General features: G+C 44.3%; 1 protein-coding gene across 1 annotated transcript in view; it reads right to left on the bottom strand.

The window, feature by feature from the left end:
• Positions 1–24899, bottom strand: part of LOC147733115 (uromodulin-like) — a 257692-nt gene that overhangs the window by 57189 nt on the left and 175604 nt on the right. The window contains exon 6 of the mRNA XM_086957661.1: positions 15925–16088. Within this exon, the coding sequence (XP_086813787.1) occupies positions 15925–16088 (164 nt within the window). The remainder of the gene's footprint in view (positions 1–15924; positions 16089–24899) is intronic.

Raw genomic sequence — 24899 nt, 5'->3', positions numbered from 1 at the left:
TGGCGGTTACCAGCATCTGAAGAAGGCATAATCGACGAAAAGCATAATGCTGTATACTGCTGTAGTGTAGTTCCTATATTCCCAATAGGCTCGGTGCATTGGAATAATATATCCTATAGATGTGACGTAAGATTTTAGTCTACTAGGTCTCGGACGAATATATTAGACTCAATTGTGAGTGCCAGCTAGCTCAGAGGTCACTAGAAACTTTCTCGAGTTCACAAGAAGGGATTTAGTTTCTGACAACCTCATAAACATGACAACTTTGTTTCCCAAGATAAAACTGATCTTCAGAGTCGTGGAAACAGTAGATATATATTTTACTCAGTCATACGTGCATGCTTCGTTTCAACAGAGTTGCTGAGAAGTAGATAGACGGGTGTTTTCAATAAAAAGTATTTATTGAACAGTCTTCTTTCTCAAGCATAAGAAATGAACTGCTACAATCGTAACACTGGTTGCAAAATATAATGCATACAGTAAAAAGAGTAGAAAAAAAGAATACTGTAAGAGAATTGTACGGTTCTTAGACCATAGATAAATACATACATAAATAACAGAGGCTAAAAAGTACTCAACTGATGCGTCTAAAATGCGCCTACCCCAGTGTACCTAAACTAAGCCTAGTACGAGGGAAGAAGTAAGTGAGGTGTAGCATTAATGTAATATTCTTCGCCAAGAATCTAACCAAGATTTCTCTAAGGGTCTAATAAGCTCCGTACTTTGGTTTAGAATGAAGAAGGTTAGGCTCAGAACTCGATTTCCCAACAACCCACAAGGGTAGCTTGAAAACACTAGAGCTGGATTTCTCAGCAAGAGAAAAGACGGCGTCTCTCTCAGTGCGTCTGTTGGAGGGTCGGCTTCCTTTGGCACTTGCTGTAGCAGGATGCGTCTGGCAAGTAGATAGTCGAACTGCTCAAAACCACTGTGTGTTCGCTGTGGGAAGTGTGGGCATACTTATACCTTGAAGGTGCCGAGTTTGACGTAAAGGTGGACATAATAACGTCATCAAAGAGTCTCAGTTCTTTGAAAACTCCATGAGTTCTTGGACAAGTCAGTATTCAAGCAAGGGGAAGTCCCTAGCTGTTAAAGCCGAGTTTTCCAGGAAATCGTTTTAGATTTTCGGAACTAGTGGAAGTAGAACTGCCGTATTTGGACTGCATGAGCTAGGTCTAAATATGGTTAATATTTTCTATGCCTATATAAGGATATGGTGATTTATACATAAATATGGGCATGAATCGGCAAAATTACAGTATGGTCCTAAAATACTATACAACACTGCAGTGAATAAAGGGCTCCTGAAACTTACCCCGCTGTGTCCTAGGATTACTTCATATGCAAGTGGTTGAGTGGGGATATTTTCCGCGTCTGCCAGGAACCTGGTACTAGGACCCGTCTTACAAGAGTCCAGGGACATTGCTGGCAAAGAAACTGTTGTGGGATCGTGGTATCGATAGTTCCCTGTGACCGCCCCAGGAACGAGCGAGCTCAGTGGCCGCTGTCAGTGGCAGACCGTGACTGCACGGGGAGGCGGATTGAATCCCTCCCGCTTCACGGCCTGACTTGTTCCATTGCTGGAGGCTGAGGCATTGGGGACCGGAGGGGGCTCTGGACACATGATATACGGGCTCGCCTGCCGCAACACGGCCCCTCTTCTGCAAGGCAAAGCACAGCGCTCATGCGAGCATGATCTGGCTGCCACACTGATAACATCTGGTGCATGCTGGGAGAGGTAGTTGGACATTGTAATGCCTCTGCCCGAACTACAACTGAATCAGCTCATCTCCCAGCTATGGGAGTGCCCAAGGAGTTTCGAAAGAGGGAGAAGTCATCACCTGGCAGTTACCAGCATCTGAAGAAGGCATAATCGGCAAAATGCATAATGCTGTATACTGCAGCGAACAAAGGGCTCCTGAAACTTACCCCTCTGTGTCCTAGGATTACTTCATATGCAAGTGGTCCAGTGGGGATATTTTTTCTGCATTTGCCAGGAACGCGGCACTAGGACCCGTCTTACAAGAGTCCAGGGACATTGCTGGCAAAGAAACTGTTGTGAAATTGAGTTATCGATAGTTCCCTTGTGGACCGCCTCAGGAACGAGCGAGCTCAGTGGCCACTGTCAGTGGCAGACCGTGACTGCACAGGGAGGCAGGTTGAATCCCCACGCTTCACGGCCCGACTTGTTCTATTGCTGGAGGCTGAGGCGTTGGGGACCGGAGGTGGCCCTGGACACATGATATACGGGCTCGCCTGCCACAACACAGCCCCTCTTCTGCGAGGCAAAACACAGAGCTCATGTGAGCATGATCCGGCTGCCACACTGATAACATCTGGTGCATGCTGGGGGAGGTAGTTGGACATTGTAATGCCTTTGCCCCAACTACAACTGGATCAGCTGATCTCCCAGCTATGTGAGTGCCCAAGGAGTTTCAAAAGAGGGAGAAGGCATCACCTGGCAGTTACCAGTATCTGAAGAAGGCATGATCGGCAAAATGCATAATGCTGTATACTGCCGTGCATAAAGGGCTCCTGAAACTTACCCCGCTGGGTCCTAGGATTACATCATATGCAAGTGGTCGAGTGGCGATATTTTCCGTGTCTGCCAGGAACGCGGTACTAGTACCCATCTTACAGGAGTCCAGGGACATTGCTGGCAAAGAAACTGTTGTGGAATCGAGGTATCGATTGTTCCCTGTGACCGCCCCAGGAACGAGCAAGCTCAGTGGCTGCTGTCAGTGGCAGACCCTGACTGCATAGGGTGGCGGGTTGAATGCCTTCCGCTTCACGGCCGACTTTTTCCATTCCTGGAGGCTGAGGCGTTGAGGACCGGAGGGGGCCCTGGACACAAGATATACGGGCTCGCCTTCCACAACACGGCCCCTCTTCTGCGAGGCAAAACACAGCACTCATGCGAGCATGATCCGGCTGCTACACTGATAACATCTTTTGCATGCTGGCAGAGGTACTTGGACATTGTAATGCCTCTGCCCGAACTACAACTGGATCAGCTGATCTCCCAGCTATGGAAGTGCTCAAGGAGTTTCAAAAGTGGGACAAGGCGTCACCTGGCGGTTACCAGCATCAGAAGAAGGCATAATCTCCGAAATGCATAATGCGAATCCTGCAGTGAATAAAGGGCTTCTAAAACTTACCCCCGCTGTGTCCTAGGATTACTTAATTTGCAAGTGGTCGAGTGGCGATATATATATAAATAACACACCGTCAGCGAAGGTCAGGAAATGGACCACCATGCAGTGAGTTGATTTTAACGTGCTTTATTCTTCACCAAAGCAGCCATGACACGTTTCGACAGGGGAACCCCTTTCTTGATCACATGACACGCCGCAACCTATAAAGTGCATTTATTATAAAATAAGGACAAACACTCCTCCCTCATCAATAGAGGAAAACAACAGACTGGGCACTATTGTAAATAAATGCAAGTGCAAATATCCAATGTGTAAAATACAAATATTTTTTTTGCGATATATATTGCTTCATATATGTTTTCACATATATGTGTATATGTTTTCCAGGGTCCCCGCATATGGGCAGTGATATTCATATGCTTATGACTATTGATGAGGATCCCCTGGAAGAGAAGGACACTATTTTCTCTTCCACTTCTATTACGAAGAAAGAAACTATTCACTTTTTTTTTTTACTTTTACAAACTTTACTGCACTAACATGTCTACACAAAATTTTAATTTGGCTCCCCCTTAGTGTTTCTGGCCTGCTGGTAGTTCTCCTTGTATGAATGACCAGAGAGGAAAGCATCCTTTCTTAACTATATTGACACTCTGGATGTGCAAGGAATTTTGTCATGAGAACATAAGAAAGGAATATTCTTTCATGTTGTGGGCCCTGAAGGACTTAAAGCTTTTAATCAAATGATGAGAGTTGGTGGGGGAAGTGATCAGAATGTTTTTTCTGCTGCAGTTAATGATTTTGATCGTTATTTTTCCCCGTAGGTGTCCAATGGTATTTTAAGATACACATTTTTTTCAGAGAAGTTGATAGTTATGTTTCTGCTTTCTCTTGATTGCCAATTTGGGGGCCTACAAGAGGGTTTCCTTACAGACCAAGTAGTTATGCATGTAAGAGATTCCGCTATTCAGGGTCGGTTGTGGGTTAATGGGGACTCCAAACTGGAGGATATTTTAGCTATAGGAAGAAAAGCAGAAATGTCATGTAGAAGTGCTAAAGAAGTAAAGGTAGATGAAAGAGGTAAAACGAGTAGTATTGTAGCCAAAGTAGGAAATGCTTGTGTAAATTATAATGTAAAAAAACAAGGAACTATTAAAGAACTAAATACTATTTCTGACAAAGATAAATTCAAACGCTACAGATTATGATAGTAAGTTACATTTTGCAAACAACAGAAGTTGTCCTGCCATCAAACAAATGTGTTTGGTTTGTGTTGTCATCGGACATTTTGCAATAGTATGCAGGAAAGCCAAGAATAGAAAGGTTAAGTATGTTGAAGAGAGTGAATCTTGTGAGGGTGATGGTGATAACAAAGTTACTGATTTTGAAAGGTCGTATTTTTTAAACATTAGAGATACCTCTTCAGTTATTTTGAACATTGATAATACAGTGGTTAAAAAGAAACCTAATTGCGACAAAATGATAGGAGGAGTTGAGATACAAATGTTCGCTGATTCTGGAACTCCATATTCCATAGTGAATGAAAATATGCAGAAATCCAAATTTGTGGACAAAAGTGGTTCAATTTAGATTCTCCTGACATTAACCCAGAAGGATATTCAGGAGAGCGGATAGAAATAGTTGGTTTTCGTTTACTTGTATTTATATTTAAAGACTGCGAGTGTGTGGCTAAATTGTATATATCCAAACAGGGACCTTCTGTTTTAGGGTGGTTTGAACAAGGAAAACTCAATATCATTTTGAACCCTGACAATCCTGATCCTCAAGGCTTTCCTGCCAGTATACCCCTGTGTCCTGACCCCAGCGGTGAAATGTGTATTGCTCCCTGACAGTGGACAAAAGGTACTGGGTGTGGGGGACTCGTTCCTTGTCAGGATGGCCTGACTGGCATTGATAAGTCTCTTCATGAGCTTCAAATGATGCCTACTTTGTCATTGGTAGATGAAGCACATAGCTAGGTTTGACTCTCTTTTGTCTCTCTAGGTAGGCTGGTACCAAAACCAGTGGGATGGGAGGAAATGACCAGTACTTTTTTTATTGGGTGTGCAAAGGCTTGGCCTTCATCCACAGGCTGGCATAAGCGTTGACTCCACAAACCTTTCCTCAGAACAGTCCTAGACCTGAGAAGAATCAAAAGGGCTGATCTGCTCTCTAAAGAACTGAAGGAACCCTGGATCAGCTGGCCTTGTACCCAGGACTCCCGATGTGACCCTAGAAGGAGCAGAAGCCTGGCCCCCATTTTGGGTTACATGGACTTCAAACGCGTCCAGAGGTCTTTTTCTGCTTTGCATCTGACAAATATAGTGCAAACTGGACACCTGACCTGATCTGATATAATGCCTCTGTGGGAATGGGTCAAGACCCCGAAGTACTGCCCCCAAGTTCCTGGAACTTTGGTCAGAGTGTATTCCTCACTGCCTAACTGCATTCTTCACTAACATTGACACAGAGCATCGAAACGGAGCAGCAACTGATTAATGGCTTCATGGAGCTTTGACACTGAATAGCACCTAAAAAACTGCTTCACAGGACTCAACATTGAACAGAATCCGAGTGACACCGACAAGCCCCTGATCAGAAGTGGTATTTTATTTATTACAATACTCTCTATTATTTTAAGTTGGTGTCAAATTGTTTCTTGAGTTGTTTTTCCACTTTATTACTTTTTGGGGATTGCATAAATACTATACACATTGTCTCTAAATAAGCATGACTGCTCTGAGACAAGTTCAAGAGGGTTAAGCACAGGTTTATTTAGTAACTTTAGTGGTTCGCCCTGATAAGGATTGTGATTTTTATTAGGTCGAGCCTAAGGCAGCGCGCATGCGTTGCAGGGGAAATCTACCTCTTGCAATCACTTCAGCTTGTGTGCAAGCTCATGCATGTGGTGCTCACATGCAATTGGCCTTTGCGTCAGGCTTCAGTACGCAATTGGCCAAAGGCGTGTGCAGGTCCCAGCTTCTTGTGAAATATTTACTCCCAGAGCGTTTTGCTCTTGGGAGCCAGCAGCAGCGTGCAGGGGCCATCTGTTTTTAATTAGCAGGCCTGCGCTTGTCTTCCAAGCAGTGTCTCTCCCCCTCGTGCAGGCCATGGTTCTCAGACTTTAAAATGGGACGTACTGACGGAATAAGATAGTGCTCTGGGGACAGCTAGTGGCCATTGTAAAAGGTATTTATATGGCGCTTAGGAATGTCGATTTTACTGAATTATCCAAGCAGTAACATTATTCTGTTCAATCGTCTGGTTTGCTGTTTTGCACATGTGCTATAAGTCTTGTTCCAGCATGGGGGCGTGGCTTAGCAAAATGGCTGGCTAGTCACATTTCAAAGCTGCTCCTGCCGCACTAATCGGAATCCTGCAGCATCCTGGTAGAATGTGAGACCCCAAATCGGCTAATAATCCATAGTGGAATCCTCCGACCTCGTTGGTCCTGCCTGGAACGGGAAAAAACATTCTCTGGCGACGGGAATTGATTTACGGATCCTGGTGCTCCGGTGGAATTCTGTGGCCTAAGATGGCGACCCTGGCCTGTCCCGAGGGGTAAAGATCGCTGTGGGCCGGCCAGTCTTCTTGTGCACTGTGATACTGCAGTCGGATCTTGGCGGCACCCATCCGGTCACTGCGGTGCTGTCTGGGGACTGCCGACGAGGGTGTTGAAGAGGAGCGTTGGTCGAGGACCGATTAGCTGCGGTGACACCTGTGATAGGAGGGGGGCGTGAGGCACGAGAGCCCGGTGCTTAGGGCCTGTGGTGATCGGCCCGGCCTCGCGGGCGGCGGAGATGGCCATGGAGCTAGTGATCAACTGAGACAACGGGGGCCTCCTATGTTCCTGTTAGAAGCGTTTAGCAGACAATGTTGGACCCCGGAGTCTCGTAGGACTGCCAAGCCTTAAGAGAACGGCCCTGGGACATCCAGAGAAGTAGGGATCGCAGGGGGCTGCCCCGCCGCATAGTGTGCTGGTGACATGGTGACAAAGACACCCCCCCCATCCACTGCCGCGCTGCCTGGGGACAGCTGGAGGGGTGCTGAGGGGGACGGGTGAATGTGGCTTGCCTGGCGGCTGTGACTCTGGGGGATGCGAGTCACGTGAGCCCAGTGCTCTGGGGTCTGTGGAGTTCGACGGGCCTGGGCTCGCGGAGTTGGCGGGGCCTGAAGCAGGACAGTGCAGTTCCCCCTCTGAGGCAATCAGGAGAGCAGTGCTGGGGTGATTGACCCAGACAGGCTGAGGGCTGGAATAAACCTTGAGCCGCGGACACGGGCACACATAGGAAGCCTGAGAGGGCAAGAAGCGACCTCCGACCATCTACTGGGGAAGTGAGGCGACCACCACGCAGAACGCCCTGAGGGTGTCTGTGACCCCCGGTTGCACGTGAGGCCAGTACTTGCACCAATAGATGTCAGAGAGACCCGTGGGCCAGGTATGGGGAGAAATAGACCACTGAGGAACGCCCAATCCAACAAAATATTGCAGTACACAGTGCCAGGCCATGCAGCTGCGGACCGCCTCAGGAAGGAGCCAGAGCAGGGCGCTCACCAGGGTTCGGCGACTAAAGACAAATCCGACATACTGGAAGCCAAACGTGAATCTCTAGTGGTGCTGGAATCCAAGATGGACGGTATTGCCATGGATATTAAACACTTACGTCTGGATCTCAGAGAGGTGGCGGACCGGGTCACCACGACCGAAGGAGACCTACAAGTGTTGCAAACCGAGATCCAACAGCTCCGGGAGATGGTATCTGCCCTACAAGAACACGCAACCGAAATGTAGGATAGGGCAAAAGACGCAGAGGGGCGGTCAAGGAGAAACAACCTCCGCTTTTTGGGATTTCCACAAAAAAAGGAGGGGCCGGCCTCGGACCTATTCCTGGAGGATTGGATCGGCTCTGCGTTTCCTACCCTCCGGCTCTCTAAGATGTTTCACGTGGAAAGAACCCACCGCTCCCTCGGCCCGCTGCCAAAACCGGGGGCCCCGCCTAGAGCTTTGATTGCTAGAATGTTTAACTTTAGGGAACGGGACACAATCCTGCAGTATATCCTCACCAAGGGTCCGCCTAGTTTGAGAACCACGATATTCACATCTATACGGACTATACAAAAAAAGTACAAGACCTACGAAGTGAATTTTTGGGGGACAAGCGCCGCCTGTGGAACCTCAGCGTCGAATACAGTTTAATGTTCCCAGACAAACTCTGAGTGCAATATGGTGACAGGATACACTTCTTTGGTAATCCTTCAGATGTGTTGGATTGTATGGACTCGATGGGACTGGATGGCAGAGACCAGAATCAGGGCTGGCAAGAACAGAGGAGGAGGAGTGGTCGGCAACATCATCCTCAGCGTCGCACAGGAGAGCAGAGGTCTAGGGTATGAGATTTGGCGGATGGCGGGCGCATCAGGGTGGGCCCGGATGGCACCCTTCAAGCCGAACTTGAAGCTATCCCGACACAGAACTAGTTCTCGCCCCTATGTTTGGTACAGGAAATGCAGTTGGACCTGGGGGACATCATCGGCCAGGTCGAGGGCAGGTCGAGGGGGGTTCCTGAAGCACACTTGAGAGACGGACAACGGCTTACAACCCTGTGATTCTGGGTCATTGTAACTGTAAGTACAGGATGGGCCTGATTGACATTTAACTTCACTGTAGGGCTAGGACAATGAGGCCCCGGGCCCAGAGGTACTGAGGGAAGGAGGGGAGGTAATGTTCTGCCGGGATGAATTCAGCATCTTTTTTAGTGGGGCCCAACTTCTTGGCAGGGTGGACGGCATCCACCCTGTGAAAGAAGTGGGGGGACACTGTCCACCAGCGTGGACCCCCGAATCGCGCCCTGGTCCCTTTCTATATCGCAGGTTCCGATATTTTTGTGATATGCTAGAATACTAGTGAGTTTTTGGAAATGCGTCCTTATTTGTTACGCACTGACACCAGTGTGTTTAAGATACATAGTAGAAGACGTGAGTGTCATTGTCCATGGCTTACTGCCATCAAATGCACAGAAGAACTCTGCTTAAAAACAGAAACTGAGGAGCATTCTTCCTATCTGCTAACATTTAAGCAGCTGTCATTGCATCTCATTCTACCACTGCGTCCATCTTAAAATGGGCCTTTTACCATTGTAAGAAGGATGCCCACAATTATACATGCACAGTGGAAGCTTATATAAATGGAGAAAAAACCTCAATCATAGGTCTGTTTTGTCCATCTTAAGATAAATGATCACATTTTAAGCTAGACGTCTGCCGATATAGTGACGAGCATCCTAAAGCCAATTAAAACATTTCTAAATTAATGGGCAAGACGCAAAAGCAAACAGGGTTGTGGGAACAATGGAAGGGGGGTAAATGGGCAAAATATTACTAAAGAGCAGGATGAGGAGGGGTGAGGGGCGCCACAGAGAGTGCGCTGGCAGGAGCAACACAGAAAGTGATGGTGTGAGTTGGGAGTGGTCGGGAAAGCAACACAGAGAGCGAGTGGTGGGGGAAATTAAGGGTGAAACAGCACATGGGGAGAGCATAAAATGCCCCTTGGTTCAGCCCCCCACTCTCCAAGGGGAGTGGGATAGTGGCTGGACCGGTGGCCTTAGTGGAGGCCATCCCCAAGGAGCAGAACCGGGACAGTACTGAGGGGGTTGAGGGGGGGCAAGGGAAGCCGGTCACAATCAACTGACTAAAAGGAATGCATAAACAAGAACATAGGGGCATATTATCAAGGGGGTTTATCTCCGCTTTTTTGGCTTTAAAAGCCAAGAAAGCGGAGATAAAATTATCTCCCTATTACCAAGCTGTCGCTAACACCAGTTAGTGACAGCTAATAGGAGATAGCGACCATCTTGGGCCTTGCTTTGCATGTCAGTGATATTTATCACTAATGACATGCAAAGTGGGCGTGCCAAGATGTTAGCGACTGGAAACAGTCCCTAACATCGCTATCTCCTATTACCAACTTTTGGAGATATTCGCGCTAAGCGCAAATATCTCCAAAAGCTAACACCTGCCCTGAGCAGTTCTTAGCCATGTTATCCAATGGGAGGTGGATAACATGGCTAAGAGCATTTGCTCGATAATGCATGAATATCGCGGACTTTTCAGCGATATTCATGCATTTCGGCCGTTTTTTATCGCATTTGCGATAAACCTTGTTAATAGCAAGGTTTATCTGCGATAGAAATCGCCGATGTGCGGCGATAATTTTTGTCTCTAAACAAGTTAGAGACAAAAATTATCGCTAGTTGTTGGTAATATGCCCCATAATATCTTGTGTTCCATAGAATGTAGAACACATGCAGGTAAAGGTACATTACATTACACAACATAACACATCCCCTTCGGAACACAATTAAAAAAACACAGAAATAACTACTAGCATCATCCCCTCTTTTATCAAAATAAAAAACAAACTAAAAAAAATAAATTAAAATTGTTTTTTGAATCAAACAAAACTGAATTATTTCTACAATGGAAAAGTTTCAGAAAGGTAATCAGCCAACCAAACATGAGGTCTTTTTTCACGCTTAGAATTCCTAAAAACATTCGGCTCATCATGACTGACAAAGTCAGAAACACTAGGAACAGCAATGCTGGAATCATTCAAAAACATATCTTGATTACTTGCATTCACTTTAGATGACTCAGAAGAACTAGTGCACAACAAGTCATCCAAATCAAACAAATAAGAAGACTTGCTAAAAGATTCTGAAGGTGCAGAACATTTAGCAATCCTTTTAAGGTTCCACACACGACCATTAGTAAGACGTACCAAATTATTCATACTTTCCACCACTTGCATAGGCTCATAAAAACGACTATCCTCCTTAGGAGTTTTACCAGGTTTCTTAACTCTCACCCATTGTCCAATGTCAATGTCAACAGCCTTTACACTATGCTTTGAATCATACCAGACCTTACTCTTAAGATGGGAAGCATGACTTTTTTCCTTAACCAAATTTTCAGACCAGTTAACCACATTAGATTTAAACAACCATCCAGGCGTAAATTTGGTACGTGGATACCTACCACGCATGAGAACAAACGGGGGGCAACCAGTGGCCTCACATACAGAGGTTCTGTATGCCCAAACCATTTTTAATACTTGAGTTTCACAATCCTTGTTACAGCCTTACATTTGAATGGTGTTTTTGATAACCCGATTAAAGCGCTCAACCATTCTGTTGCTGTTCGGGTTATACAAAGCAGTGGTTTTATGTTTAATACCCAACCTTTTGAAATACTCTTTGGCTTTGGTGGACATAAATTGGACACCATTATCACTCAATAGAACAGAAGGAATGCCTTCCAAGGTGAATGACTTATCTAAAAATCTCAGAACAGTATCTGTATCCGCTCTATTGACAATTTTAACAAAAGGCCATCTAGAAAACAAATCCATTAACACCAAAACGTATTTTTAATCATTTCCAATTGGACCCATAATGTCAATTGCTGTGTGCTCCCCAGGTGAATTAGGTCCTTCTATGGTACCCATAGGAGGTTTAAGTGTCACTAAAGATTTATCATCAGCTTGACAAGATTTACAATTTCTCACAAACTTATCTATTTCAACATCCATGCCGCGCCACCAAAATGAAGTTTTAACTGTGCGTTTGGAGCGGACAATGCCAAAATGCCCCTCATGGTATAAAGCAATAATGGATGAACGTAAAGTTTTGGGAGGTATAACGCCATGTCAGATATTTCCTCCCGAACACTCAAATCAAACCTGACTTCCCAAAAACGTTTCAATGGGTGTTGCCTTTCTACCTTTCTTAGCCAAGACTTTGCGAGGTGTGATTTCACTAACGATAATTCATTATCTTTAAGATATTCATCATCCAACTTCTCCTTCATAATCCCAGCTCCCTCCAGATCTTGAACATAAGCTACCAGAAAGGAGTTCCACAAATCATCCTCACACTTTTCTAGTTGTTTGGGCATTCTGGAAAAGGAAAGGAAATCAGCTATGCAATTAGGTTTCCCAGGTAACTACTCCATTTTGTAACAAAAATCTTGCAACCTGGAAGTGAGTCTGGCTACTCTCGCAGAAGGGTTTGTAATTCCTTCAGTAGTCAATACTCTGAGTAACGGTTTGTGATCACAGCGTAAAAAAAATTGTGTACCCCAAACAAAAGCCTGGAAATGATTTACCACCCACACACATGCCAAGGTCTCCTTTTCAATAGTTGATTACTTTTCCTCAGTGGGCGATACAGATCTTGATGCATATGCTACAATGTGTTCTACACCATTCACACCAATCTGAGATAAAACTGAACCTAAACCTTTGATGCTGGCATCTGTGGTGATAATGGTTTAAGCTTCAGGGTTAAACCTCTTCAAGGATGCGACTTTTGTGATGCAATTTTTTATATCCTCAAAATCTTGTTCACATTCAGTTTTATTTTTTAAAAGTTGCCTAATATTATATGTTCTTGCTGCAAAGTTGGGAATTTTAAACCAATGAATGACTTAACATCATCCTTCCCTTTCGGAGAAGGGGCACATTTAAGGCATCAATGAGATTAGGCTTAGGTCTGATCGCATCACAGTTAATAACATGACTTAAGTAGGTAACATGATCACTGGCAAGCATACATTTTGAAAATTCTATTGTCATACCTTTAGGCTCTAAAATACTCAGCACCTTCTCCAGAGTGTTATCATACTCATCCTTGTGTTTCCCAAAAATAAGAATATCATCCTGAAAAAACTTGGTATTTCTAACAGTGGAAAACAACCTATGATTCAAGCGCTGAAAAACAGCCGCCGTAAATGCAAGGCCGAACGACATTCTTTTAAATTGAAAACAACCTTGCGGTGTTATGAAAGCAGTGCACTGCTTGCTGTCTTTAAACAGTGGAATCTGGTGGTCTGTGGCCAATAAATCAATTGTGGTGAACCATCTTGCTCCATCAAGCAAAGCCAGCATCTCGTTTATTTTTGGTAACGGAAATTGATCCACCACAATATTATTATTCAAATGGCATTGGTACGTTTTACCACAACCAAGGGAGAAACCCAAGCTGATGCTTCAATCAGTTCAATAATGTCGGAGGAGACCAATCTATCTAGCTCCGAAGCAACATCTTTCCTTAAGGCACTGGGCACACTTCTGACCTTATGAATATTTGGCACTGCATTATCCTTTAAAATTATCCCATCCTCGTCGCCACTTGTTACATTGAAGATAATCACTCCAAAACAGGTTTAATATGTTTATTCCATAGACAAGCAGGTACACAGCCTAACAGGCAGCCGGTCACAATCAACTGACTAAAGGAATACATAAACAAGAACACCATATCTCGTGTTCCATAGAATGTAGAACACGTGCAGTTAAAGGTACATTACATTACACAACATAACAATGGGGTATTTAATCACAGGTGCCTGGCACAGGGCCCTCTTTCTCCTGGGAATAGGCATAGGTGACCTGCAGATGCTCCTTTGGTATCAAAGGTTGGGGGACAGGTGGCAAAATGGGAACAAGCCACAAACGGGACAGTTAGGGCCCAGGGAGTACTGGCAAGCTCCTCAATGGCCTTTGTTCAGGAGAATCGGATGCAAACTATTAAATAGAGAATTAAGAGCAGGACCTGTGGCATAGAAGAAGTTGGGAACCTTGTCACCTTCGCAGAGATGGGTGGGGTGAACTTTCACCCAGGGTCTTGCAGGCCGGAAGCACATATGCTTGCCCATGTAACAAATTTTGGTAACACCGGAAGTGAAAAGTCGAGTTGGAAGCAAATGCTTAACCAGAAAGAGATGTGTTAACACCGGAAGTGAAAGGTCACCCAGCTGGGTCGGAAGCAGATGCTTACTCAGTGTGTGTGTGGACACCGGAAGTTAAAAGGTCTTCCGGTTGGGTTGGATCAGACGCTTACCCAGGGAAGTGTGTGGATACCGGAAGTAAAAAGGTTACCCGGTCTGCTTACCCGGTCTGCTTACCCGGCTGCTTACCCAGAGTGCCTCCTGAGGTGATAGATCACCTCGGCAAACTGACCGGCACTGAATGTAATGCGCAGTGCTGAGCTTATGGGTCAGGGACACAGGCTCGTCTAATAAGTGAAATGGTGTTTAAAGGATCGCTTGTAAGTTGAAAAATGCCTAATAATAAACTGCGGCCTCAATTCTTCCATAAACATGAAATTGGTGTGGTCTGAATTTATTGGGATCCGGGTGGGGGTGACTAAGTCGGGGGTGCCTCCGCTAAGGCAAATACTCTCATTTCGTGCTTAGCTGAAAAAGGAAATAGTAGTATCCTCAAAGTGAAATAGTTTAAGGATACATGCCAGCCAATCAAAAGGATGGTGAAGAGGACAGGCTTCAGGGAAGGGACAAACACAAGTGGAAGGCAAGCTAATGTGAGTGACAATAAACCATACATACCAACATTTCGGAAGCCGCAAGTGGGAGAATGTATTTACCCCATAGATTTCTATTGAAAAAGCGGCAATTTCAGATGGGAGAATGCCAAAATAAAGCAATTTTCGACTTAAAAAAATCAGGAGTGTCCTGTCTGAATCGCGTCTATTGGCATGTAGGATAAAGCCAACCAGTGATAAGCAACAGGCCTGTTGTATGTCCACTGCAAGTTTTTGGGAAGCCTACAATAGGTCTTTCATGTGTTTTCTAGTAGGAGAGGTTTAAAAAGAAAAACCTGTGATTTCATCACTTCATACATGCCAACATTGAGACAGCAGAGAGAGGGAGGTTTAAAAAAAAACGATTAATGTATCTTTCGCACAAACTTATCATGAAGTGCAGCTGATTTCAGGTGGGAGAAAGCAAAATAAAGTAATTTTTTGCTTTAAAATTAGGAGGCTCCCGCCTGATTCGGGTCCATTGGCATGTATGCCACTGTCATCCCAATTGCTTGGTTGTATTTCTTCTCCTGAACTGCACCCTCAGGGCAGACACTGGAAGGTCGAACTTTCTATTCTAACTCCAGTCTTACAATATTAAGAGCAACTTTCCCCCTAATATTCCAAGATGCTTATTTAGTATTCCAAATCCAGTCATAGAATATTTTGATGACATGTATTAACTGTCCACCTATTTCTAGGAATGGTTGAAAAGTAAGTACTTTTTGAATATCATAAAGTACTGCCCTGAGGGTGCAAGCATTGCTGGGTAAAACAAGCATTGGCATAGTCAATAAGTCTCGCTTTTGGGACCTTATAAGTGTTTAGCCATGCAACAGTTGATGTTGATGCACCAAGGATATTGTGCTGCATAACTAAATACTTATAAGGTCCCAAAAGAGAGATCTATTGGCTATGCCAGTGCTTGTTTGATGTGAGTTCTCACTCCCTCAACTAATACTCCAATTTCTTACACGTACCATGTGTTCTTTCTTGCCAGTCGATTTCTCATCCTCTGAGTTCTAAATCGTCTGCTCTTATGTTTCAATTGGCTACCGGCTTCCTCCTTACCTTCTGAACAACAGTCAACAAAGGCCGAAAGCACTTCTCGCCAATACAATTTTCTGTAAAAAGCATGTCTCCCCTTTTCTTTATTTTCTTTCCTTTCTCCTGTACCATGTTTCTTCCCTTCTCTCCTTTCCCTCTCAGTGTTTTGTGATGACTTTATGGTGGCAAGCATTGCTATACAACATTTCTGATACAGTATAATTGAGAGAGTAATGGCGATTCAGGCTAAAGAGAAGCACATGATAAACACATACAGAAAAGGCAAGTAAGGGAATTTAAGAGTAATCGTTTCCTCTCCACATTCAGATTTAGCCGCAGCCACCTACCCGATAATGGGATGCAGGGCCGTCTGCAGGCTCGTCTGCATTGTCATGTTATATGTGCAAGAGAAGCCGATCTTCAGGGTGCTGCTGATTACAAGGAGACTTCCAGTGTCCGGAGGAACGAAGAGGACGTTTGAGAAGGTCAGTTTCTTATCAACTGTATTTATCTGGACCAGAAATTATAGTCACGTTTTAAAAACAGACATTAAAAATGAATATTGTGACAATATCTACATCTGCTGCTCTCATTTAAGTTGCATAGTACCAAAATCGAAGAGCGTTATGTAAAAATCCAGTTTCAATGAAAGAAAACACCTCATTAAGAAAAACACAACAGCAGCCAATAGGAGAATAGGGGAGAAGGTGTGAGTCAGGAACATCAGGCAAGATAACCCAGGCTTTAAGAATATTAGAGTAGATTACATTCACAGCCATTAAAATTTACCTTAACAGTCTAATTTAAAAAATACCAAATCCTCACATTTTGCCACTTATCAAAGGAGGGCAACATTTCCTGCTTTGCTTTTAGGGAGACGGTAGTGTTCCTCTACTGGTGGGGCTCTTTGCGGCTATTTATTATAGCTTTGCCACAAGAACCAGGTAAATGTCCCTCTATTTCAAAGCCTGGTTATGCTGCAGCATGCATGGCAGGCCTGTAGTCACCAATAGCAGGCACTCGGAAGCCAATAGTTCTGGGTATTTTATAGGTGTACACCATTCTTCATTCATTGATGACTGTGATGGTGAGGATGAGTTAGGGGGTTAATGTGGTACTTAGAAACAGCATGGATCAAAATATTGACATGCTATATGGGTAATGATGGGTGAGTGATTTGCTAGATAGATTAATGAAATAATTGGTGAGTGCATAGATAGACACAGAAGTGTTCTAACAATTTTACTGACTGTGGCCTGAAAAAGCTGTTGTAACAAAATGACAATTACCAATATGTTATGCAAACATTACAATAGGGCTGAATAACGATGCGCTGGCATCATATTGGTATATTATGTTAATAGACAGACAGACAGATAGAAAGATGGTTGGATGGGTGGATAGTCATTACATACCCATCACCAAATAATTCCATCCACTCATGGTGTTTACAATAAAGAAGATTTGAAAAGTGGGATTTGTGGATGTATTCAAAAACTACATTGGAAGTCTGGACCACATGAGAGTCCAAGTAGGAGGAACTGGTACTGGCATGGAACATGAAGGAAATGGTTACTATCAATAACTGGACATCAGTTTTGCTATGATGCATACACTTTCAGCAGGCCCTTCTACAGAACCCCCTATTAATGACCAACATGCCCCCCAATTTGGCCCTTGTCCATGCCCCTCCAGTGAAATTCACCGGAAAGGGCTGATATCAAACCAGATACCTATTCACTGTGTGTAACACTGGCACTAATCTGCTTAGAGCAATTGGTAGCTGGATGGCAAGGACAATCGGTAAGTGAGAATGGGCCATAAGGCAGTGGGAGAAAGCGCTGTTATGCAAGTTAATACTGAATGATTAGGGGTTCTGTTAGCATGTGATCCTGTTTATGGGTATTTGTGATATTGAAGAAGGATTTCAGGAATAGTTTTAGATGGAATTGCAATAGTCCCAGAGAAGGAAGTTGGGCAGTGAACAAGAATCCACAAAGAATAAAACGTAGGTGAGTAGAGACAAACTGTCAAGGACATTAAGAATGGCAGATTGATTGGCCTATTTGGATTATTGGCTACTAGACACCTTTATTATTTTACTTTTGGGTGTAGTGCCTATGAAAGCTGTAGATCAGTTTAGGTTGACACACTATTCATCTTGGCTAGAAGCATGCTTAGGTAATGATTTACAAATTGATGATAAGTTAAGGATAATGGAGATGCATAGTTAGGAGCCAGAAATCGCACATACAACAAAAAGCCAGCATTTCATTGCTGCGGATTTACCCAGGCGAATTTTAATTCTGGGGTTTATAACTCAACAGTCATAGATAAGGTATTTACTAGGCTGCTGGCAAAATAGTAAACATTACATACTGTTTGGCTGGTTGCCTTGCAAATAGAAAAGAAATGTAATTACTCACCTGGTGGGTAATTAAATAGAACACTTGTTCAGTAGCCATGCAAGTGCAAATATCTCACATTTTGTGTTATTATGCAACATACAGATTTCAACAGGCACCTACTACCAGGTAGAACAGCAAACCAGGAATGAACACGATGGGCATCCAGCTCCTTATGCAAGGAAGGGTCCTGATGTATTATTATTTCATTTTTTTAAAGTATTTGCACATTATGCACAGACTTTTTGAAAATGGAATAGAATTTTTAAAACTATTAGATCAGTTTAAAAAAATACAGAATTGCAAGAAGGTTGTAGAATGACCTGCCTAACTATATTCATTAGGCATGTGGCAATTTGCAACTATCTACTATAATCACAGGGATGCTGGCCTGCAAAAGACAAACCAAAGGAAATGATGGACGGAGCCTTGACAATACAAGCACTCACCCCCAGTCAACTGATCTGGGTTTAATCCATCACTGTTCTTTAGCCCACTCTGCCACCCCAGTTCAGACATGGCCATATGCAAATCAGTCTGACCCTGTGCCTCATGGGAACAGTCCAGCCCGAACTGCCAAGCCATGCCTTCCCTGGACCAAAAACAAGCTACCGAGGACCGGTTTCTGGCATTTCAGCCGTCTTCAGCCCGGCTTGCTTGAATCCAGTGGCAAAGTGAGCAAGGGACTCACGTCTGAGCATACCCTGCCAACTTATGGCGAACAAAGTAAAAACAAAGGAAATGATGGACGGAGCGTTGACAATACAAGCACTCACCCCCAGTCAACTGATCTGGGTTCAATCCATCACCTTTCTTTAGTCCACTCTGCCACCCCACATGGCCATATGCAAATTAGTCTGACACTGTGCCTCATAGGAACAGTCCAGCCCGAACTGCCAAGCTATGCCTTCCCTGGACCGGAAACAAGCTACAGAGGACCGGTTTCTGGCATTTCAGCCGTCTTCAGCCCGGCTTGCTTGAATCCAGAGGCAAAGTGAGCAAGGGACTCACGTCTGAGCATACCCTGCCAACTTATGGTGAGCAAAGAAAAACCAAAGGAAATGATGGACGAAGCGTTAACAATTCAAGCACTCACCCCCAGTCAACTGATCTGGGTTTAATCCATCACCATTCTTTGGCCCACTCTGCCACCCCAGTTCAGACATGGCCATATGCAAATCAGTCTGACCCTGTGCCTCATGGGAACAGTCCAGCCCGAACTGCCAAGCCATGCCTTCCCTGGACTGGAAACAAGCTACCGAGGACCGGTTTTCGGCATTTCAGCCGACTTCAGCCCGGCTTGCTTGAATCCAGTGGCAAAGTGAGCAAGGAACTCATGTCTGAGCATACCCTGCCAACTTATGGCGAACAAAGAAAAACCAAAGGAAATGATGGACGGAGCGTTGACAATACAAGCACTCACCCCTAGTCAACTGATCTGGGTTTAATCCATCACCATTCTTTGGCCCACTCTGCCACCCCAGTTCAGACATGGCCATATGCAAATCAGTCTGACCCTGTGCCTCATGGGAACAGTCCAGCCTGAACTGCCAAGCAATGCCTTCCCTGGACCGGAAACAAGCTACCGAGGACCAGTTTCTGGCATTTCAGCCGTCTTCAGCCCGGCAAAAGACAGCACACCACCACACCTATGACTGCCTTCCAAAATGGAAAACGTTTTTGTACTAAAAAAGCAGTCTGTGTTCCTTAAAGGAACTAGTGTTGTTTCTTTGGACTACTGCCTTCCCCTGCCTTAGGTTGCCAACATGACGCCCAGAGGGAAAAGGTTCCTAAGGGATCCCTTTTCAAATCAATTACAATACAACTTGAGGGTCAGAAGCTCATCAATGACTTTCAATTCCAATTGCAGTTGTAGACTATTGATAAATGCCTTCCCAGTTTGGAAATGGGAGAGAGGAAACTCATTTCAGGACCCCTCGGTTTTGCATTTCGGAAACAACTGCAGATTTTTTTTAACGAGTTAAAAAAAAAATCCAACTCATTAAAGAGCTTTTGTCCATGCTGATAAGCAGTTTCATGGTCACAAACCGTGTGATATTGCAACATGCGGAATTTAGTACTAAAGCTGGCTTAGATGCAAACATTAACACATGGTCTAACGGTCCCAAATGTTTGAATGTTTCCAAGTTATTGTGACAGCCATGGCACGGAAATGCAACTCCACTACTCCATGGATCAACACACAGTGACTTGGGAGGCCCTTTATGAAACTGTCTCATGCTCTACAAATGTTCCTACTCCTATACGTTGTCCTGCAGATGCGCTAACAATGAAGATGATTAAAACCTTTACAAGACTAAGTGAAGCTGTTTACTCTACTATAGCTATGTTCTTGCAAAGCCATTGCAATGTTTCATTTCATTTCAGCTTTATTTTGATTTAAAGTAATAAACCATAAAAGCATTTTTTTTGCAATTTCCTCATACAACAGATAACAAAATATTAACAGAAAAAAGCGTGGCAGCATTCAAGGCAGGTGCAAAATGTTAGCACCCCAATAATTCAACTAAACACGCAAGAATTAAGTAGCGAAACAAGCATGCAAAATATTTGAAAAACACATTATGATAAATAGGATAAAAGCAAGATGAAAACTTACAAACACACAGTGCAAAACATGAGTCAGTGAAAACGTTAAAGATCGCCTAAGCTTTAAGGCATATTTGAGAAAGGCAGCCACGCCAAGGCAGACCTTGGCGTTTGGAAGGTACTGTAGATACAGAAGGGTGGGAATGTTTTCAGAAATAGAAGTGTCTCTCAACAAGGGGAACAGGAACCTATTAGCATAGCTGCTCTAGAACCTGCAGAAAAAGGTGTAATGGGCAAGAAATTGCAGTGAGTGTTCGTTGCAGGGACAGATCAGGATTTCCTTAAGGTTAAAGTGGCTCAATGGGAAAAAAAGAGTTGACACTGATCAATCTGAGGCTGAACCGAGTAAGCAGAGCCCCATAACTTTCACTCAGTACCATTGCCAAGGAGGGTTCCATGCCGAGGATAGTATGTACCAGCACATACTTTTTGAATGTTAATTTCTGCACTTCTCAGGCCTCCCTTTTCTTGGCAAGGTGTTCCCTAAAAGCATTTTAAGCAATTTTTTATCCTTCATCAAAAGTTGGTCAGGTGAGGAGAATATATTCGGTTTGTCCAGCTTACTGCATATTTCCTTGGCATAACTGAACCACAGGATACAAACTACCATATCAATGCAGGGCAATCCAAAATGATGTCCCTATTCAGCGAGGCATCACGATTGCACCATATGGAGCACTATAGCATCAGGTGGTACATTTAATGGCATCCTCTACGTAAAACAGACCCAATTCCTCATGGATGGCAAAGCTAGGTGACCTTGGTGGCACACTGTGTAATCATCTACAAATTATATTCCCCCCAATTTGGAGGCCCTTAATAGCATTATACCTCCACTGACAAGCACCATAGGTGAGAGTAGGGAAACATTTCTTGGAATACATTTCAGTGTGTACAGCAACCAATTCAGAAGCACCAACATCCACCGAGTGCGGTAAATCAGCTCTTCACCGCACTCGGTGGATGTTGGTGCTTCTGAATTGGTTGCTGTACTGAAAATTTGGACCTCTAGGGGAGGGGAATCAGGGTCAAACTACCCCATCCACCTGTGAACCCAGTTTAGCGTTGAAGTCCCCGGCCAGAAACATATGAACACCACCATCTTGGGTGGAGTGACTAGATTCCGGCTCACTAATGAAACTAAAAAGATCAATTAAACTGGGATTATGCCATGCAGAGAAATTATCATTATAAAAGTTAACTAGCACAAACTTGAAAGACTTTGATCACTAAACTAAAAAAGCTTGAAATAGCATACTATGCATGAGTATTGGCAGAATATTACGAGCAAGGGAGACTTTGAACCATACATCCCAGATGAGACAGAAGGAACTGAATAGCAAATAAAGCCATCACAAAAAAGTTCCCTTGTGGCCCAAGTCTCCTGCAGGATCATAATACCATAGGAAAAGACGAAGTCTAGCCAGGGCTCGTCGCGGATTTTAGCTGCCAGGTCAGCCTCATTCCAGCTCAACAATTTGATTCCCAGGGCAATGCCTGAAGAATAAGAAGCAGACACTGCATCCTCGTCCCTTCTTTGAAGCTGGGCTAGCATAGAACTTTGGGGAATAAGTTACGTTTTTGTCAGATGTGTTGATTGAACTGGAAATCTTTTCTCATCTCTTTCCCTTTTTCAACTCCTGCCTTGACAGTAGGGCCTTGACACCCAAGGGCATTCATTGTGCTCTAGAAATTTAAATCATCATCATCAAACAATGGATGGCCATAGTCATCAGCTGCTCCGTGCTTTCAGTGCCCCGTGACTTTCATTTCAGGACATTGGTTAGAATAAGAACTTGGGGGTAGGGGGTAAATTAATAACAATGTAAACACTGGCACTGTGAGCGCCTGGACCGGTCAATCACTGGGCCAAGTCCTGCTTATTAGTAGTGGTTGGGTTAAGAGTGCCCAGACACTTGTAGGTGTGATGAGACAATGCATCATCAAGGGAAGAACTAGAAGACAAGGGTGTAGTTGTGGCTGACAATGAAGGTGAGCAACTGGAGCCCCTAGTCCCAATAGCAGAAACAGCTGGCTGAGAAGCCACAGTTGCAGATGTAGACTTCTTGACTTCACTGAGACTGCTCCCAGAGCCAGGCCCCCTATCCATGGCCCCTAAAAGAACAGATATCTTGTTTTCAATGGCTGTCTAGCGGTCCATCACAGGCAAGAGACATACAGACAGTGTGGATTTAAAGGTATCAATAAAGTCACAAAAGTTACACCCTTGGGCCAGGTGCCAGGATATAGGAATACCAAAATGTACCTGGGTGACGCTCTCCCCATCCTCTCTTTTTATCTCCACCTGCCATCCCTTGTAGCAGAAAATTATGTATGTTATGCCAACTGGCCTACAGCAGTAGACACAATCAGAGACAAGCTGATAGCTCATGTTACAGCTGCTCCAGGCTCCTAGATTTAGTCTCTCATTCCCTTGTATCTTTTTATTCATCCTTCCTCTTCTTATCTCTCTCCTCTCAGTGTCTATTTCTATCTCTTTATTCCTTCCCTACCATTCTCTCCTCATTCTCCCACATTCCTCTATACCTCCCCCATCCTCTTTTCTCTAAGATTTATCGCCCTTTCTTCCTTTATAAATATATCTGCTTTTCCTTTCTTGATATCTCTTCTCTGTTCTCTTCCTATTATCTATCCATCTTTAATTGTTTGCAACTATCTTTCTCATTCTACCAGTCTCCCCTTCCTTCTCCTCCTTATTTGTGCTTGTTTTACATTCTGTGTTCTGTAGTGGAATGGTATGTGCTCGGTCCATTGCAATGTTAGTCAGTTGCTGATGTACCTTGTAGATGCTGGATACTCCTGATTGTGGGTGCTATCTTTTCGAATAAACGTCCATGAACATTTACCTGTCTCTGGAATCCCTTGCTACAGCTTGGGGATGAGCTAATTCACCTGCCATAAATCCACCAACTGCAACTTTTCATTTTTTTTGCTTTAAAGTGGATCCTCGTAGTCCTGGCAGGTCCACAGGAGGTGTCTGCAGCATTAACAGATGGAGTCTGAGCAAGGGGTAATGTTCGAGCAGCAGGATCAATATTCTTGATCAGCCTATAATGGTGGTGAGGGGAGTTGCTGGGCACGGCGTCAGAGGGTCGCTGTAGTGCTCTGTGCTTTTTGGGCAGCATGTGCATTCCTGAGCACAAGCCTGATGTCGTATGGAGTGCAGCACTGCATGACATCATCATGTAGGTAACTCCCTGGTGGCCATCTTGGTTTGGGCCTTTTATAGGCCCAACGCACCTTAACAAGCAGTTTACTTTCTGGGTTGCGGGTGCTTTTATTTGGGCAGCTGGAATTGCCTAGATTTCCTCACTGCACCAGTGCTTAAGTGGCAGTGCTGTATTTTAGGGAGCTTCTCTCCATTGCATGTGGTTTGGCTTGCCTGTTTTCACAGTGACAGGCACACCTTTGCTTCAACAATTTACAGGTAAGGATTTGTTTGTTTTGCCTGCCACATGGTGACAGGCACACCTGTGACTCAAAGTTAACATGTAAAAGTGGGTGACTATTTGTTACTGAAACCCCTGTTGGTGCTCCATGCTTCTCTTCACAGACTCATACATTGGAGGTTTTGTTATACTGTGATGGCCACTGCACAGCAGTTTTCACAGCCCCCCTCCTTTTCTTCAGCTGCCAGGTAAACCTAATATCAAGTGGCATCACTGGGTAGAAATATTTGAAAACTAACTTGTGGCAATAGATGCAGTTAAGTACTCACCTGCACACAAGGTAGCAATCTTGTATATCTGCATGGGTCTGGTGGCACAGCATGTATTTGAGAACCTATCTGTTCCGCCACCGCAAGACAGCTCTGGTGACAGTGAGGTTTGGGACCGTTACAAGGAGACGTTAGCGTGCATGTCCAAACAGTGTGCGGAGGAGCTAAGTATTATGCTTGAAAGGCATAATTTCTTTATGAGAAATCAGCAAGCGGATTAGAATGTGGAAGACTACATATCGGCCTTGAGGGTTTCAGCTGCTACTTGTGAGTTTGAGGCACATACTGACAAATACTTTAGGGACCAATCTGTGTTTGCATGCTTCTCCAAAAGATTCATGAATTCCTACTCAGCTGCAGGAAACCTACGTTATTAGAAACCATTGACTTCGCAAAGATGGATCAAAGGATGTACAGGACATAAACACTCACTACTTTAACTCTATGAACAGGGTACTTGACCCCTTAGCTCTCATGCAACTAAAAAGAGCCACCACCAAAGTCCCATATCCCTGGTATGATGGTAGACTAAATGATGACAGAAGATCACTGAGAGCCATTGAAAGGC

Source organism: Lissotriton vulgaris, chromosome 2_1, assembly GCF_964263255.1.
Source record: "Lissotriton vulgaris chromosome 2_1, aLisVul1.2, whole genome shotgun sequence".
Lineage (NCBI taxonomy): Eukaryota > Metazoa > Chordata > Amphibia > Caudata > Salamandridae > Lissotriton > Lissotriton vulgaris.
Note: the sequence above shows the minus strand (reverse complement) of the source record. Positions and strands in the feature narration are given on the sequence as shown.